The sequence below is a fragment of the Doryrhamphus excisus genome, chromosome 19 (genome assembly GCF_030265055.1).
Source record: "Doryrhamphus excisus isolate RoL2022-K1 chromosome 19, RoL_Dexc_1.0, whole genome shotgun sequence".
In the NCBI taxonomy this organism is placed as follows: Eukaryota; Metazoa; Chordata; class Actinopteri; order Syngnathiformes; family Syngnathidae; genus Doryrhamphus; species Doryrhamphus excisus.
The window spans coordinates 6,765,677-6,782,088 of record NC_080484.1 but is presented as its reverse complement, the minus strand read 5'-3'; the positions used below and the strand labels follow the sequence as shown (position 1 = coordinate 6,782,088).

General features: G+C 51.7%; 1 protein-coding gene and 1 long non-coding RNA gene across 4 annotated transcripts; one reads left to right on the top strand and one right to left on the bottom strand.

Moving 5' to 3' along the window:
- The first annotated feature begins 1,079 nt into the window (after positions 1 to 1,079).
- On the top strand, positions 1,080 to 15,290 carry LOC131107564 (unconventional myosin-XVIIIb-like). 3 transcript variants are annotated; one of them, XM_058057707.1, is made up of 44 exons: positions 1,080 to 1,223; positions 1,523 to 1,631; positions 2,049 to 2,195; positions 2,271 to 2,600; positions 2,668 to 2,731; positions 2,795 to 2,907; positions 2,975 to 3,142; positions 3,238 to 3,448; positions 4,307 to 4,449; positions 4,542 to 4,642; positions 4,744 to 4,807; positions 4,886 to 5,030; positions 5,123 to 5,287; positions 5,359 to 5,449; positions 5,511 to 5,703; positions 5,774 to 5,854; positions 5,951 to 6,071; positions 6,137 to 6,284; positions 6,364 to 6,547; positions 6,620 to 6,773; positions 6,834 to 6,943; positions 7,010 to 7,075; positions 7,147 to 7,275; positions 7,459 to 7,602; positions 7,676 to 7,765; positions 7,840 to 7,959; positions 8,029 to 8,134; positions 9,005 to 9,129; positions 9,228 to 9,382; positions 9,467 to 9,590; positions 9,655 to 9,855; positions 9,962 to 10,072; positions 10,155 to 10,259; positions 10,352 to 10,513; positions 10,586 to 10,699; positions 10,772 to 10,888; positions 10,953 to 11,036; positions 11,111 to 11,248; positions 12,467 to 12,652; positions 12,779 to 12,912; positions 12,993 to 13,034; positions 13,225 to 13,365; positions 13,433 to 14,308; positions 15,133 to 15,290. In XM_058057707.1, the coding sequence occupies exons 2-43, from the start codon at positions 1,593 to 1,595 to the stop codon at positions 14,295 to 14,297; spliced, it is 6,231 nt and encodes a 2,076-aa protein (XP_057913690.1). In that variant the 5' UTR covers positions 1,080 to 1,223; positions 1,523 to 1,592; the 3' UTR covers positions 14,298 to 14,308; positions 15,133 to 15,290. The 3 variants fall into 3 exon arrangements, with proteins under 3 accessions (XP_057913690.1, XP_057913691.1, XP_057913692.1); XM_058057708.1 differs by lacking the exon at positions 12,993 to 13,034; XM_058057709.1 differs by lacking the exon at positions 1,523 to 1,631 and having other exon boundaries at positions 1,171 to 1,223.
- Positions 1,602 to 6,849, bottom strand: LOC131107571 (uncharacterized). The gene is made up of 3 exons (XR_009120275.1): positions 5,713 to 6,849; positions 2,990 to 3,482; positions 1,602 to 2,887 (listed from the first exon to the last, which is right to left on the bottom strand). It is a non-coding gene; the product is annotated as an uncharacterized LOC131107571 (long non-coding RNA).
- Positions 15,291 to 16,412: the final 1,122 nt, after the last annotated feature.

Below are 16,412 nucleotides of genomic sequence, written 5' to 3'. Positions count from 1 at the left end.
GGGCTACAGAGTTACCGTGGAGAGGCGGTACTGGAGGCGGGCACGTTAATCGCGCGTCAAATTTTTTTTGCTACTGTTAACGCGTCATTAATGTGTTAACTTTGACAGGTCATAGTTTTAATTAAGACATTAATACATTTTTAATTTATATTTTCGGGCGGCACGGCGGAGTAGTGGTTTGCGCGCAGACCTCACAGATAGAAGACTAGGGTTCAATTCCACCCTCAGCCATCTCTGTGTGGAGTTTGCATGTTCTCCCCGTGCATGTGTGGGTTTTCTCTGGGTTTCCTCCCACATTCCAAAAACATGCTAGGTTAATTGGTGACTCCAAATTGTCCATAGGTATGAATGTGAGTGTGAATGGTTGTTTGTCTATATGTGCCCTGTGATTGGCTGGCGACCAGTCCAGGGTGTACCCCGCCTCTCGCCCGAAGACAGCTGGGATAGGCTCCAGCACCCCCGCAACCCTCGTGAGGAAAAGCGGTAGAAAATGAATGAATGAATTAATTTATATTTTCAATGACATTAATTTTTTTAATTAAAACAAAATATTTCAAAGTAATTTCAACCAAAATATTAATAAAATATATAAAACATATAAGAAGAAAGTATTAATTGGTGTCTAATCAGGTGCTAGATGTTTTATGTATTTTTTATAATTAGAAATATTTAGTATTAGTAAGTATTATTATATTAGTAAGTAAACAGTCATTTAACGATGACGTCATAACGGTTGCGCATATTTACTTTAAGACGATGAGAATGTTCATGTTGGGGAGGTGGGATCTGGCGCCACCTCATATGATCCCGCCCTCTCCCCGTGAAACTCCGCCCTCCCTGATGTCCTCACCTGCAGCTGTCAATCAAAACGACAGCTGAAGGGGTGTCCAGCACCCCCCTCCAACCCTGGCTAAACACCCCCCCCCCCCCCCCCCCCATCCAAACATGGCATCAGACCTTCTAGAGAAAAAGTCAACTAAAGCACCAGGTGTTGCGTGAAGGTAAGGTTGTCCTCTAGAACATTCTAGAACCTTTGTCTCTGTTTGTCTCGGGGTGGTGACACACACATTCCCTGCAGCCCTCCTGAGGCCCCCCCCCCCGGACCCTCCCTCGACTGAGCTATTAATAGAACACGTCTGTTGCTTGTCAGTGTCAGACCCCCAGTCCGTTCCCGTCTGTCCAGCAGAGTCCTTCACGTCCCTCGTCTTTCTTGACGCTTTAAGGTAACGTCTTTGTCTTCTTTTGGTAGCACAAGGGGCAGGAGGCATGGTGCGGCCTCCACAAGCGGACCCTCAAAGACTTGGGATCGTGTGGACTACTACTTGTCCCCAAAGAAAGATAGCGGGACCGGGTGGTTTGGGGGGGGGGGATCCATAAGTGAAGTGTTCGAACCGATGAGGTTCTCAGGTGATGTTTGAGGTCCATCCGAACTTTTTGTGTTGTTGACTGAAACTTGAGTCCGCGTGATGATGTCATCGTGTGTGCACGTGTGTGTCTCCATGGTAACGTGTCCCCTTATCAGGTCGCTCTGACATCACACCTGGCTGACGTCCCTCTGACCCCACCCCCCACCCCAAACCCCACCACGCAACATGGCGCTGTCGTCACGCTTAAAACTGTGGGAGCAGAAGGCAGGTGTCGTCGTCACATGATACACGTGCACGATGCTAATGCTAATGCTAATGCTAATCTTGAAGTAGCGCCCTCACAGACGTCGTACATACAGGAGATAGACGCTGAGCCGTACGTCAACGTCACCGCCATCTTGGATGGGTGGCGGCTACGCTGTGAATGAATACAGTCGACTCCAAACCATGTGATTGTGTGTTTGTTTCCCTCGTATATGAGTGGCGTGTGTCAGTGCTTCATGGAAGTAAGTACATTCACTTGTATTCATTAACAGAGTAGCCTTGACACATCCAATATGGCCGACGTTCTCGTATTGCAGCAGGGTACAAACCCACTCCATGCTGCGTCTATCCGTGTCTATGTAACTTCCACTGACATTAGCATGCTAACGCCACACCCTCATTGTCATGTAACCGCAGATTAAGGAGGAGAATCACCCAGTGGTCGCCACCGTCCCGCCCCCGGCGCCACTCTCCGCCCTTCCCGGCGGGTTCCTCAAGCAGCTGGTTCGAGATTCAGAGAAGGAGACCAAACAGAAGGAGCCAGAGCTCAAGGAGGAGAAGGCCGTGCGTGTTGTCGGCTAGCTAGCTTAGCTTGCGTCCATGAGCTAGCATGTTAGCTCATGTTGATTTTCCCAGCAGCCCAGCAAGCTGAGCGACGACCTTGTGCAGCAGTTCCTTCTTCCGGATCAGACTCCACCCATCCTGGAGGCCGAGATGTCGCTACGAGCCGAGCACATGCTCAACAGTGGCCACACCCCCCGCCAGTCACCACGCCCACCTTCAGGGCACAGGACCGCCCCGGCAAAAACAGAAGGCCAACAAGACGTCACGCCTGAGCCGCCGATGAACATGAGCGAGGAGGCGGAACCAAGAAAGGAGGTTCCCGAGGATGTGAGGGAGGTCAAGCAGGAAGTGAGGGAGGAGCGTCAGGAACCTGAAGGAAGACTAGCGGACCTCGCCATGACGGAGGTACGTGTCCGAAGCGGGTTGTTCGGGATGAAGCGCAACACCAACCGGACTCTCGTCCTCCACTCAGGTGAAGGACGTGTGGTATGAGGCCGGCGCCGTTTGGTACGTGCACCAGGACGGCTTCACGCTTGGTAAGACCAGAATGTTCTTGAGCTTTGATGCAAACTGTTGTCTGATGGGTCGTCGCCTTGCAGCCACTCAGCTCAAACCAGACGAAGGAACGCCGGAACTCCCGCTAGGCCGAGTGAGACTCCGCCTCCACGCAGACGACTCGCTGCTAGATGTCACTGAAGACGACGTAGAAAAGGTGCAAAATTTTAAATCACTTTTTGTTGATTTTCTTTCTTTTTATGAGGCCGTTCCCTCCCCGGTAGTGTAACCCCGCCCACCTGGACCTGTGCGACGACCTCAGCGACCTGCAGAGCGTCAACGAAAGCGGGGTGCTGCACACGCTAATCAGCCGTGCTAAAGCTAGCATGCCGCTAACGCACGCCGGACCCAACCTGGTCAACTTGTGGCCGCCATTGCAGACACACAGCAAGGTGACGCCATCGCTCCTGAAGAACATCAAGGCATTTGTTGGCACGGCGCCACCTTGTGGTCGGGAGGTTTACCGTCACTTTTCTTTTGCCGTCAGACTCCAAAGTCGCGGCGGGGGGAGTCCACGTGGGAGGCTCCTCCGGCTCTGGCTGCCATGGTCAAACAGGTCTACGTGTCCGTGGTCGGAAACAGGCGGGACCACTGCGTGTGCACTATGGGCCGCAGCGGAACAGGAAAGACCACTGCGTGTCACGCCTTCACCCTCGCTCTGCTCAGGCAGGCGGGGACTGCCGGACCCAACATGAGCGGTGAGCACTGACCGTTAGCCTTGCTGCATACTACCTGGAAGTGGGGACAACAAACAGGAAGCGTTGACGACTAACAGGAAATGAGGATGATTTACATGAAGTGTTGTGTGGATGACCAATGGGAATTATTGAAAGCAAACAGGAAGTCTGGATGACAAACAGGAAGTGTAGACCACAAACAGGAAGGAATTATAGTTTAAAGCAGGAAGTGTTGATGACAAACAGGAAGTGTTGACAACCAAACAGGAAGTGTTGACGACCAAACAGGAAGTGTTGACGACCAACAGGAAATGTTGACAACCAACAGGAAGTGTTGGTAATCAAACAGGAAGTGTTGACGACCAACAGTGTGTTGATGGCAAACAGGAAGCGTTGTCGGCAAACAGGAGGTTTTGATCAATGACAGGAACGAAGTATAGGTTAAAACAGGAAGTGTTGGCAGCACACAGGAAGTGTAAAGGACAAACAGGAAGTGTTGACACCAACACGAAGTGTATAGGACAAACAGGAAGCATTGGCGGCAAACAGTAGGTGTTGATCACTGACAGGAAGTATAGGTTAAACAGGAAATGTTGCAGACTAACAGGAAGTGTTGATGGGAAACAGGTCTAAAGGACAAACAGGAAGTTTATAGGACAACCAGGAAGTATAAAAGACAACCAGGAAGTGTAAAGGACAAACAGGAAATGTATAGGACAACCAGGAAGTGTAAAGGGCAAACAGGAAGCGTTGACGGCAAACAGTGTTTACGACAAACAGTGTTGACGACAAACAGGAAATATTGACAAAAAACAGGAAGTGTTGATACCAAACAGGAAGTGTTGGCAAAAAACAGGAAGTGTTATGTTCCTCCTGCAGTGGAGCGTGTTCAGGCCATGTTCAGCGTGTTGAGGTCGTTCGGCTGCGTCACCTCTCCACACAGTGACTCCGCCTCTCGCTTCGCCATGATGTTTTCAGTGGACTTTAACCACGCAGGACGTGCCGCCGCCGGACACCTCCAGGCAATGACACGCACGCACAGACGCACGCACAGACACACGCACAGACACACGTATCAGAAATGATGATTGACACTTTGTGGTCCCGCCCTCAGACCATGATGCTGGACAAATGGCGAGTGTGTCATGTGACCGGTGGAGAGAGTAACTTCCTGGTGTTCTCTCAGATGCTAGCAGGCCTCAGCGCAGACATGAGGTGAGCACTTGTGCTTGTGTGCTAACCGCCATCGCATCAGCTGACGATGCCTTCTGCCTTCCTTCTTCCCTTTCCTCCTTCCTTCCTTCCTTGCTGGTCAGGACGGAGCTGCAGCTCCATCAGCTTCCAGAATGTCACTCCTTTGGTATGACTCCTCCCACCAAGGTAGAGTGTGGGACTACAAGTGGGCGGGGCTTCACCTGAATGCTTCCTCATTCCTCCCATCTCTTCTTCGTCTGTCAGGTGGAGGAGAAGCAGCGAGCGTCTGTCGGCTTCGCCAAGTTGCTGGTCGCCATGGAAACCCTGGGCTTCACCGCCAGTGAGCAGAAGGCCATCTGGCACGTCCTCGCCGCCATTTACCACCTGGGGGCGGCGGGGGCCTGCAAAGGTAATGTCACCCTCACCCGCACACTCAGGGGAGGAGGAGAAAGTTTCCAGCAGGAGAGCGTCTGACCTCGCTGCGTTGTTTGCGTGCATCAGTGGGGAGAAGGCAGTTTGTGAACTTCGAGAGCGCCCAGGCGGCCAGTGGCATGCTGGGATGCGAGGGGGAGGAGTTGAACACAGCCGTCTTCAAACATCACCTGCGCCAGCTGCTGCAGCGAGCCACCGGGGGCGGCAGAGAGCGCAGCGGCGAGTCGGAGGAAGGTGAGACACGCTAACACGCTAACCTAAGGAGCTTTCTAACATGCGACTGTGACCTCGCTAATGACTTGCAGGCCCTCGGCTGACGGCAGCTCAGTGCGTAGACGGGATGGCGGCCGGCCTCTATGAAGAACTTTTTGCCGCCATCGTTTCCCTCATGAACAGGTGCGTGCGTATATCCATCTTCACACGTGCAAGATGAGGACGCCATCTTGATCCCACACAGAGCTCTGAGCGGCCAGCAGCTGGCGCTGGCGTCCGTGACGGTGGTGGACACGCCCGGCCTGAGGAACCCTCGTCACGCGTCCGAGGAGCGAGCGGGCAACTGGAGCGAATTTTGCCACAACTACTTGCAAGAACGCCTTCTAGAACATCACTACACACACACATTCACACACACTCTGGAGCGCTACGCACAGGTGACGCACCTTCACGTCCTGATTGGCTCCCGTGTTGCCGTGCCATGACTTTGCGGGTGTTTGTGTCCAGGAGAAGGTTCCAGTGGCATTTGAGTGTCCGGAGATCAGCCCCGCTGACGTCGTGTCCGCCATGGACCAGTCGCCTCCACAGGTACGCTAACACGCTAACATGCTAAGCGGTGATGTGACACTGTGACATGTAAAAGGGCAGGGCAAGTTGTTGTAACAAACGTGTTGCATGTTGAAGGTGCGGGCAGCAGAGGGCGCCCCCCGGGGGCTTCTGTGGGTCTTGGACGAGGAGATGACAACGCCAGCGTCTACTGAGGGCACCGCCCTACAGCGCGTGTGCCAGTACTTCAATCAGACGGGTAGCACAGCCACCATTGATGATGACTGTGGCGATGATGATGATGATCATGTGACCTTCCTTCAGTACGTCAGTGCGAGCAGCCGCTGCAGTGCGAAGTGGGACACCTGGCGGGCTGCGACCCGGTCCGCTACGACCTCACGGGATGGTTCTCGCTGGTCCAGAACAACCCGTCTGCTCTCAACGCCGTTGGGCTTCTCCAGAACTCGTCCGTGTGAGTGCAGCCTGTTCCATGAGGTGACATGTTGTGGGGAGGGGCGTGGTCAGGAGGTGATGTGGCGTGTCGTACTCAGAGCGTCGGTGAAGGCGATGTTCACGCCCACCGTCGCCGTGCCGCCGCTGTGCCGTGGCCTGAGCGGGCTCGATGGCGCCAGTCAGCGCTCACTGCAGAGGAGCGCGACCATCAGGAAGACGCTCAGTGGGGGGGCGGCCGCCGTGCGCAGGCACTCGCCGTGCATCGCCATCAAACTGCAGGCTGTAAATATCACCGCCACTGCCGCCACATCTTCAGTCAGGTTTGCATACTCCGCTTGTCTCCGCCCACCTCAGGACGCCCTCATCAACGTGATCCGGCGTGCCCGACCCGTATTCCTGCAGTGTGTCAGCGCCAAGATGAACGCCGCCGGCACCCTCAATGTGGGGACGCTGCGATCACAGCTTCGATCGATGCAGACGGTGCCAGCGCTGCAGCTCTACCGCACAGGTTAGCCCGCCACCCGCTGTATGACGCTCGTCCGAACTCTGACCTCTGCTGTCCTGGCAGGTTACCCAGATCACATGACCCTCAGCGACTTCAGGTGTCATTTCCAGGCCTTGTCTCCGCCCATCATGAAGCGCTACGCCTCTATGTTTGTCCGCCATGATGAGAGGAAGGTGGGTCACATGATTTGCTAAACACCCGTTACCTTCAGTGAACGCCGTCTCGCTCGTCTTTCTCAGGCGGTGGACGAGCTCCTGGCTGACTTGGACTTGGACCCCAAGAGCGTCATGGTCGCCGCTGGTCGGGTGAGAATGCCTCCTCTTTGTGGAGAAGGCCCGTCCTTTGCTGCCGCTGACCACTTCCTGTTTCCTCTTAGGTGTTCATGAGACGCGGCGTGCTGCGACACTTGGAGAGTCAACGCGACCTGCAGGTCAGCGGCTGGCTGGTCCACCTGCAGGCCGCCTGTGTGGGACACCTGGCCCGGCAGAAGTACCGCACACTCAAGGTCGGCGCCGCCGTGTCTTTGTCTGATCCTCACATGAACAAAGTCTTGTATGAGACACAACTGACCAATCACGGACAAGGACGTCCTGTTGCTATGCGACACCCTCAGGAGAAACAAAGAAGCATAACTTCACACATGTCACTCTGTGTGTGTGTGTGTTTGTGTGTGTGCGTACACATGCAGGTGCAGCACATGGCTGTGCGCTGCCTTCAGAGGAACCTTCGAGTTCTGCGTCTGGTGGGCGAGTGGCACTGGTGGCGGCTCTTCTGCCGCGTGCGCCCCCTGCTGGACGTCAACATGGACAATGAGAGGCTGCGCGCAAAAGAGGTGCACGCACACACACACACACACGCACGCACACACACACACACATGTGTTGTAAAGAAGAGTGTGTCATCAGGTTGAAGTGTCGGCGCTGAAACGACGTCTTGACAAGTCGGAGAAGGAGAGAAACGAGTTGAGGCAGATGGTGGATGCCTGCAACACCAAAGTTTGTCCTACAACACACACTAACACACACTAACACACACTAGCACACGCACTCATGTGCATGTGTGTGTGTAGCTGACGGCGGTGACCTCGGAGCTGAGCGACGAGCGTTTCCGTGGCGACGCCGTGGGTCAGGCTCTGGATGCGGAAAGAGCGGAGAGACTTCGTCTTAGCAAGGAAAACAAGGAGCTGCAGGTGAGGCAGCCATCTTGACTTACTCCCAGCTGGATGACCCCCATGACCTCCCTGTTGGTGTGTCATCAGATACGTTTGGACCAGTGCAAAGTTGCCATGGAAACACTGGAGAGACATCTGGAGGAGGAGAGGCAGAAGGCTCACAACTTGGAAAGTCAACGAGTGGCGGGAACAGGTGAGATTAGACTTCCTGTTAGCAAACCAACCACGCAGCATGCTGATTGGCTGTGGCCAGGAGGATGCTGACTGGACGGAGTATCTTGAATAGGAAGTTCATGAATGATGACAACAAACAGGAAGTGTTTGAATAAAAGAAGTGTTGATGACAGAAAGTGCTAGCAACAAACAGGAAATGATGACAACAGGAAGTAATGACAGCAAACAAGAAGTGTTGATGACAGGAAGTGTTGACGACAAAGAGGAAGTGTTAATGACAGGAAGTGTTGATGACAAACAGGAAGTGTTGACAACAGGAAGTAATGATGGTAAATGGGGAGCGACAACAGCAAACAGGAAGTGCTGCCAACAGGAAGTAATGATGGTAAATGAGAAGCGACAACAGCAAACAGGAAGTTTATTTGACAAAGAAGTGTTGATGACAAACAGGAAGTGATGATAACAGTAAGTAATGATGGTAAATGGGGAGCGACAACAGCAAACAGGAAGTGATTACAACAGGAAGTAATGATGGTAAATGGGGAGCAACAACAGCAATCAGGAAGTGTTGATGACAGGAAATGTTGACGACAAACAGGAAGTGTTGATGACAGTAAGTGTTGACAACAAACAGGAAGTGTTAATGACAGGAAGTGTTGACAACAGGAAGTAATGATGGTAAATCAGGAGCAACGACAACAAACAGGAAATGTTCATGACAGGAAGTGTTGACGACAAACAGGAAGGATGTATTGACAGTCAATGGGAAGTATTAACAGGAAGTGACATTATTGGGGGTGTGTTTACTTTGTCTAGGAAGTGGAAATGTTCAAAAAAGTATTTTCCTGGATGAAATATTTGGAATTAAAGAGTCGTTATTTGTCTCCAGCGAGCGAGCTGGCCATGCAGCTGGAAGGTTGCCAGACGGAGGTGGATTTTGTTCGCAGACGACTGAAGCAGATGGAGGACAAGGTGGAGGCGGAGCGAGAGACACGTCAGCTGCTGGACAACAAAGTGAGACGGTCGAGGATGAGGATGTTCTTTGTATTTGTTGCTAGAGACAGTGTGTGTGTGTGTGTGTATACATGCATGCACATGCATGTGGCCTGCAGGTGGTGGCGCTGCAGGCCCAGTTGGACCAGTCCAAGAAGAACGTGTCCGAACTCAAACGACATTGTCGCCGCGTGACCTCTGACCTCCAGGACGCACGAGTCCTCGCCGACAGCCTTCAGAACCGAATGCATGAAGTGGACCGCAAACAGAGACGGTGTTTGTCCTTCCACTGACCTTGCTACAGCGCTTCACCGTCAACATGCTAACAAAGATGTCTGCCGTCCTTTTCCATCGGCAGCTTTGACGGTGAACTCACGCAGGCGTTGGAGGAAGTCGACAACGAACGAGAAATGAAGGACAAAACTTTGCAGGAGAACGCCACGCTGGAGGCGGAGCTATTCACGCTGCGCCGCCACCTCCAGGTGAGCCTGAGGTCCTGCCAGGTGACGTTGACGCGGGCCCTCACGTGCGTGTGTGTGCGTGCAGGCGAGCCAGGCCGACGCAGGTCGTCTACAGAAGCAGAAGGATGAATTGTGCGCTCAGATCCGTGACCTCAGCATTCCCGTGGATCTGGCTGGCGACTCCGCCCCTGACCTGAAGAAACAACTACGCCTCCTGGAGGGCGTGGCCAGCGAGCGGGCCGAAGAGATGTCCAAGCTAAGCGCCAGAGTACAACAGCAGCAACAGGTGACGGCGACTTGCAGGAGTGCACGCGGCGACCTGCATGCGCAGCCTAACCCCATGCCCCTTATCCACCCCTCCCCCACACCCCGCCCCCACCGCTTCCCCACAGGTGCACGTGCGCTTGGAGCTGGAGCTGGAGCGCATGAAGCAGATCCACCAGAAGGAACTTGAGGACAAAGACGAGGAGCTGGAGGACGTCCACAAGTCTTCGCAGAGGCGGGTACGCCATCCACCCTTCAACAGGAAGTTCATGTGTTAGCATGGTAGTAGTTAGCAACATGCTATGTGCGATGATCATGCAGCTGCGTCAGCTGGAGATGCAGCTGGAGCAGGAATATGAGGAGAAGCAGATGGTCATCCACGACAAACATGACCTGGAGGGACTTGTCGCCACGCTGTGTGACCAGGTACGCATGCACGCATGCACGCATGCACGCACGCACACATGCGCAGCAGCTTGTTAGCATGCTAGTCCTGGTGAACATGTGACGGCGTGCAGGTGGGCCACCGAGACTTTGATGTGGAGAAGAAGTTGAGACGGGACTTGAAGCGGACGCATGCTCTCCTGGCCGATGCCCAGCTGCTGCTGGCCACCCTTCAAAGTGATGGGCGGAGCCCCGCAGACGCCACCAAGGACCAGCTGGAGCGTCTTCACTGGCAGGTGTGCCTCGCCAGCGCCCCCACTGGGCTGCCATGCCCCCTGTCTTTATTGACCTACATGTGTGTGTGTCAGCTGGAGGACAGCGAGACGCAGCGGCGCGATTCCGAGAGCACCCTGGCGACCTTGACGCAGCAGCTGGAGGACACGCAGATAGAAGTGGACAACATTTGCAAGCAGAAAAGTCTGGTAAGACCAGCGTAGCAGGTGTTGGTGTTCAGAGAGGGAATCAAACATGTGGGCTTTTTGGCGTCTGTGCAGCTGGACGAGCAGCTCTGCCTCCTCCAGCATGAGAAAGTGGACCTGCTGAAGCGCTTGGAGGAGGACCAGGAGGACCTGGAGGAGCTCATGAGGAAGCACAAAGCGCTCATCCAGCAGGTTAGTCCACACGCATCCTTGTCTCCTCCATCGTGTCCCCTCATTGTCTTTGTCTCGTGGACAGTCGTCCAATGACATCTGTCGCATCAAAGAACTGGAGGCAGAGCTTGAGGAGGTGAAGAAGGAGAGACACACCCTTCGCGAGGAGGTGAGCTCGGCATCATTTCTTCATCCTCTTCCTTCTCTTCATCACATTCTCCTCTTCTTCCTCATGTCCTGCAGCTCCAGCAGCAAGCGTCCAGGCTGCACTTCCTAGAGTCGTCCACTGTGGGGCGCAGCATTGTCAGCAAACAGGAAGCACGCGTCTGCGACCTGGAAAACAAACTGGAGTTCCAAAGAGGACAAGTCAAGAGGTTTGAGGTGAACAACAACATAGTCAACATGTGTCCACCAGGACGTCCACCGCTCTACAAGCTTTGTGGGAATACTGTGACAGCATAGCAACATGACAGTGACAGCATAGCAACATCACAGTGACAGCATAGCAACATCACAGTGACAGCATGGGTGACAGCAACATGGTAGCAATGTCATCAACTCATGATAGCAACATGATAGCGATGTCATCAATTCATGATAGCGACATGATAGCAACATGGTAGCATTGTCATCAACTCATAGCGACATGAGAGCGACATGATAGCAACATGATAGCAATGTCATCAACTCATGATAGCGATATGACAGCAACATGGTAGCGATGTCATCAACTCATGATAGCGACATGATAGCAACATGATAGCGATGTCATCAACTCATGATAGCAACATGATAGCGATGTCAATTCATGATAGCGATGTCATCAACTCATGATAGCGACATGATAGCAACATGGTAGCAATGTCATCAACTCATGATAGCAACATGATAGCGATGTCAACTCATGATAGCGATGTCATCAACTCATGATAGCGACATGATAGCAATGTCAACTCATGATAGCCATGTCCTCAACTCATGATAGCGACATGATAGCGACATGATAGCAACATGGTAGCGATGTCATCAATTCATGATAGCGACATGATAGCAACATGATAGCGATGTCATCAACTCATGATAGCAACATGATAGCGATGTCAACTCATGATAGCGACATGATAGCAACATGGTAGCGATGTCATCAATTCATGATAGCGACATGATAGCAACATGATAGCGATGTCATCAACTCATGATAGCAACATGATAGCGATGTCAACTCATGATAGCGATGTCATCAACTCATGATAGCGACATGATAGCAACATGGTAGCGATGTCATCAACTCATGATAGCGACATGATAGCGATGTCAACTCATGATAGCGATGTCCTCAACTCATGATAGCAACATGATAGCAACATGGTAGTGATGTCATCAATTCATGATAGCGACATGATAGCAACATGATAGCGATGTCATCAATTCATTATGGCGCTGTGATAGCAACATGGTAGCGATGTCATCAACTCATGATAGCGACATGATAGCAACATGGTAGCGATGTCATCAACTCATGATAGCGACATGATAGCAACATGGTAGCGACGTGCCTTCCCATCATTAGCATGGAGGCTAAATCTGGGTCCTCTGAAGGTTCTGGTGCTGCGTCTGCGGGACAGCGTGGTGCGTCTCGGCGAGGAGCTGGAACAGAGCGCTCAGGCAGAGGCTCGGGAGCGTGAGAACGCTCGCTACTTCCAGCAGCGTCTGCAGGACGTCCGTGTGGAGATGGACGAGCTGAGTCAGCGCGAGCAGGACAGCAGCCGGCGCCGCATGGAGCTGGTGAGAAACATCAACTCATCGAGTAGCCCCGCCTCCTCTACAACAACCAATCACACAGACATCCTTGACTGATCATGCTGCTTGTGCATCTCCATGACAACAACAGGAAGTGATCTTGGTTTACAGGAAATGCAGGTGGAGGAGCTGACGGCCATCAGGCAGACATTACAAGCTGATCTGGAAACTTCCATCAGACGCATCGTTGATCTGCAGGCCGCCCTGGAGGAGGTGGAGTCAAGCGACGACAGCGATACTGAGAGGTAACACGGCCTGCCCCCAATGGGATGATGTCCCTAGCCCCGCCCCCCCAAGCATGCTGACCATGCGTTGTTCACTCCAGCGTTCGTGTGGCCGTGACGTCGTCCTCGACAAAGAAAGAGCCGTAAGAACGTGTGCGCCCTGCGAGCTAGCCCTGGCCGTGCACGTGTTAGCACTTGATGCTAACATAGCCTGTTAGCAGTGGCGTGCATGCTGGCTAACGCTGTGGCATCATGCCCTGCCGTGTCTACACGGGTCCACGGACCTTCTTGTGATGTCACGGTGATGACATCATGCGATGGTTGTCTTCACAGGGACTCGGTGTCCAGCGTAGGGACGGAAGACATCGGTGAGGGCGTGCGTGGTTGGCGAGCATCTCCCTGCAACAGCAGTACCCTTAGCGGCCAGGGGGGGCGCCAGTCAGCTGCGGACACCAGCAGCACGTACAGTTTTCGGTAAGCCACCATGCTGCGTTGACCGGCTTGGCTGAGATCGGGTCTCAGGAGGTTCTGTTCTGTTCAGCTCCTGCGTTGAAGCGGATGAAGATGACGTGGAGGGGGGAGGTTCTCGGGGTCTGGGAAGGGCGCCGTCGTCATCTGCGTTGTCTGAGCTTCTTGAAGGACTTCGCAAGCGGCGAGCAGGCAACGAAGCGGGAGCCGGTAGCACCGTTTCACTTCCTGTGTACCAGACAACAGCGGCTTCGGCACTACGCCGTCGAGCCTCGGCACTCTCTCTCGCGCCTGACGACCTTCCGGAACCTCGACCCGGCATCCTCAAGCCGTCCTCGCCGCTCCTTCCTCGCGCTGCTGGCGACTCTCTGACGCTGACGCCACCCCGCTTTAACTCCTGCGACTCTCTGACTCCCCTCCCCTCACTGCCACGCCTCTCGTCATTGGCGTCCTCACAAGTCGGCCGCCAAGGCCCTTCGTCCCTGTCCATCCCGGAGGAGGACGTCATGGCTTTACGGCGCTCCCCGCAGGCACCTCGCCGCGGTGCGTTGGCTAGTCTTGTCTCAGAGGACGCAGGCGAAGGCTGCCTGGGTTCCGAGCCCGTTGTCTTTCAGAACCGCCGCCTCGTTGGCGAGCGGGACGACATGTCCGCCATCCTTCCCGCCATCCGCAGAGCTCAATCCACCAGCAGCCTGGCCGGCTCCGTGCGGGGGGGTAGGAGGGCGCTGAGTGTCCATTTTGGAGAGCTGCCCCCCTCCACTCGCCAACGCAGCTCTGAAACCGAGTCGTCCAGCTCAGGCGGTTCGGGAAGTTCAGAGGTCACGCGGCCCAGAAGGCGACTCGAGCGACCACAGGGAGAACGACTGGAAGCTGAGGGCAGCGAGGGCGGTGACGTGTCCTCTGTCATGAGGAAATACCTCAAGAAGGAAGTGGACTGAAGCAGCGCCAGGTGACACCCCACATGCATCATTTGCTACGTTAGCATCATTAGCATCATTGACCTCATTAGACACATTAATCTCATTAGCTTTATTAGTTGCATTAGCTACGTTAGCATCATTAGCATCATTGACCTCATAAGATACATTAACCTCATTAGCTTTATTAGTTGCATTAGCTACGGTAGCATCATTAGCATCATTTACCTCATTAGATACATTAACCTCATTAGCTTTATTAGTTGCATTAGCAACATTAGCTACGTTAGCATCATTAGCATAATTGACCTCATTAGATACCTTAACCTCATGAGCTTTATGAGTTGCATTAGCAACATTAGCTATGTTAGCATCATTAGCATCATTGACCTCATTTGAGACATTAACCTCGTTAGCTTTATTAGTTGCATTAGCAATATTAACGACGTTAGCATCATTAGCATCATTGATCTCATTAGATACATAAACCTCATGAGCTTTATGAGTTGCTTTAGCAACATTTGCTATGTTAGCATCATTCGCATCATTGACATCAGTAGATACATTAACTTCATGAGCTTTATTTACTGCATTAGCAACATTAGCTATGTTAGCATCATTGACCTGTTTAGCTTCACTAACCTCATGAGTATTATTAGCTGCATTATTATTATTAGCAAGGTTAACAACATGACCTATTAGCTATGTTAAACACATTAGCATCATTCGTCATATGAGCAACATTTTTTAGCTTCATTAGCTACGTTTAACTCATTAGCATCATCAGCCATATTAGCTACATGCTAATGCCACCTACGAGCAACCTTGTGACCTTCTGTTTTTCTTCCTCCTTTAGCATGTTAGCATGATTAGCACCAGAAAGTTGACCATCCGCCAGAGCCAACAAGCAAGTTTGCCACATTGTTTTGCAATAAAGAAACAAAAACACACTAAACTTGATTTATTTGTTTTTGTTAACATGCAGGGTCATGTGCACACAATACACATGCGTACTTCACAGCACTGTCACTGTACGTGCACGAGCACATGCACTGTGACGTCTTAGTCATGTGTAACCCTGCTAAGCCCCGCCTCTTGTGATGGAGAAGAAGAGATCAAGGAGATTAAAGGGCAACAAGCAGCTGGAGGGGTGGGGCTTACGTCAACAAGGACATTTTCTTCTAAACACTTTGTCTCTGAAATACATAAAGATGTCTTTGTCCCGTCTCTTAGATACGTAAACATGTCTTTGTCCCGTCTTAGATACGTAAACATGTCTTTGTCGCGTGGCTAAGATATGAAAAGATGTCTTCGTCCCATCGCTTAGATACATAACCATGTCTTTGTCCTGTCTCTTAGATATGTAAAGATGTCCTTGTCCTGTGTCTTAGATACGTAAAGATGTCTTTGTCCTGTCTCTTATATATGTAAACATGTCTTTGTTCTGTGTCTTAGATACCCTAAGATGTCTTTGTACCGTCTCTTAGATACATAAACTTGTCTTTGTCCTGTCTCTTAGATACGTAAAGATGTCTTTGTCCTGTCTCTTAGATACATAAACTTGTCTTTGTCCTGTCTCTTAGATACGTAAAGATGTCTTTGTCCTGTCTCTTATATATGTAAACATGTCTTTGTCTTGTGTCTTAGATACCCTAAGATGTCTTTGTCCTGTCTCTTAGATACGTAAATATGTCTTTGGACCGACTCTTAGATACGTAAACATGTCTTTGTCCTGTCTCTTAAATACGTAAACATGTCTTTGTCCTGTCTCTTATATATGTAAACATGTCTTTGTCCTGTGTCTTAGATACCCTAAGATGTCTTTGTCCTGTCACTTAGATACGTAAATATGTCTTTGTACCGTCTCTTAGATACGTAAACATGTCTTTGTCCTGTCTCTTAAATATGTAAACATGTCTTTGTCCCATCTCTTAGATAGGTAAACATGTCTTTGTCCTGTCTCTTAAATACATAAACATGTCTTTGTCCTGTGTCTTAGATACCCTAAGATGTCTTTGTCCTGTCACTTAGATACGTAAATATGTCTTTGTACCGTCTCTTAGATACGTAAACATGTCTTTGTCCTGTCTCTTAGATAGGTAAACATGTCTTTGTCCTGTCTCTTAAATACATAAA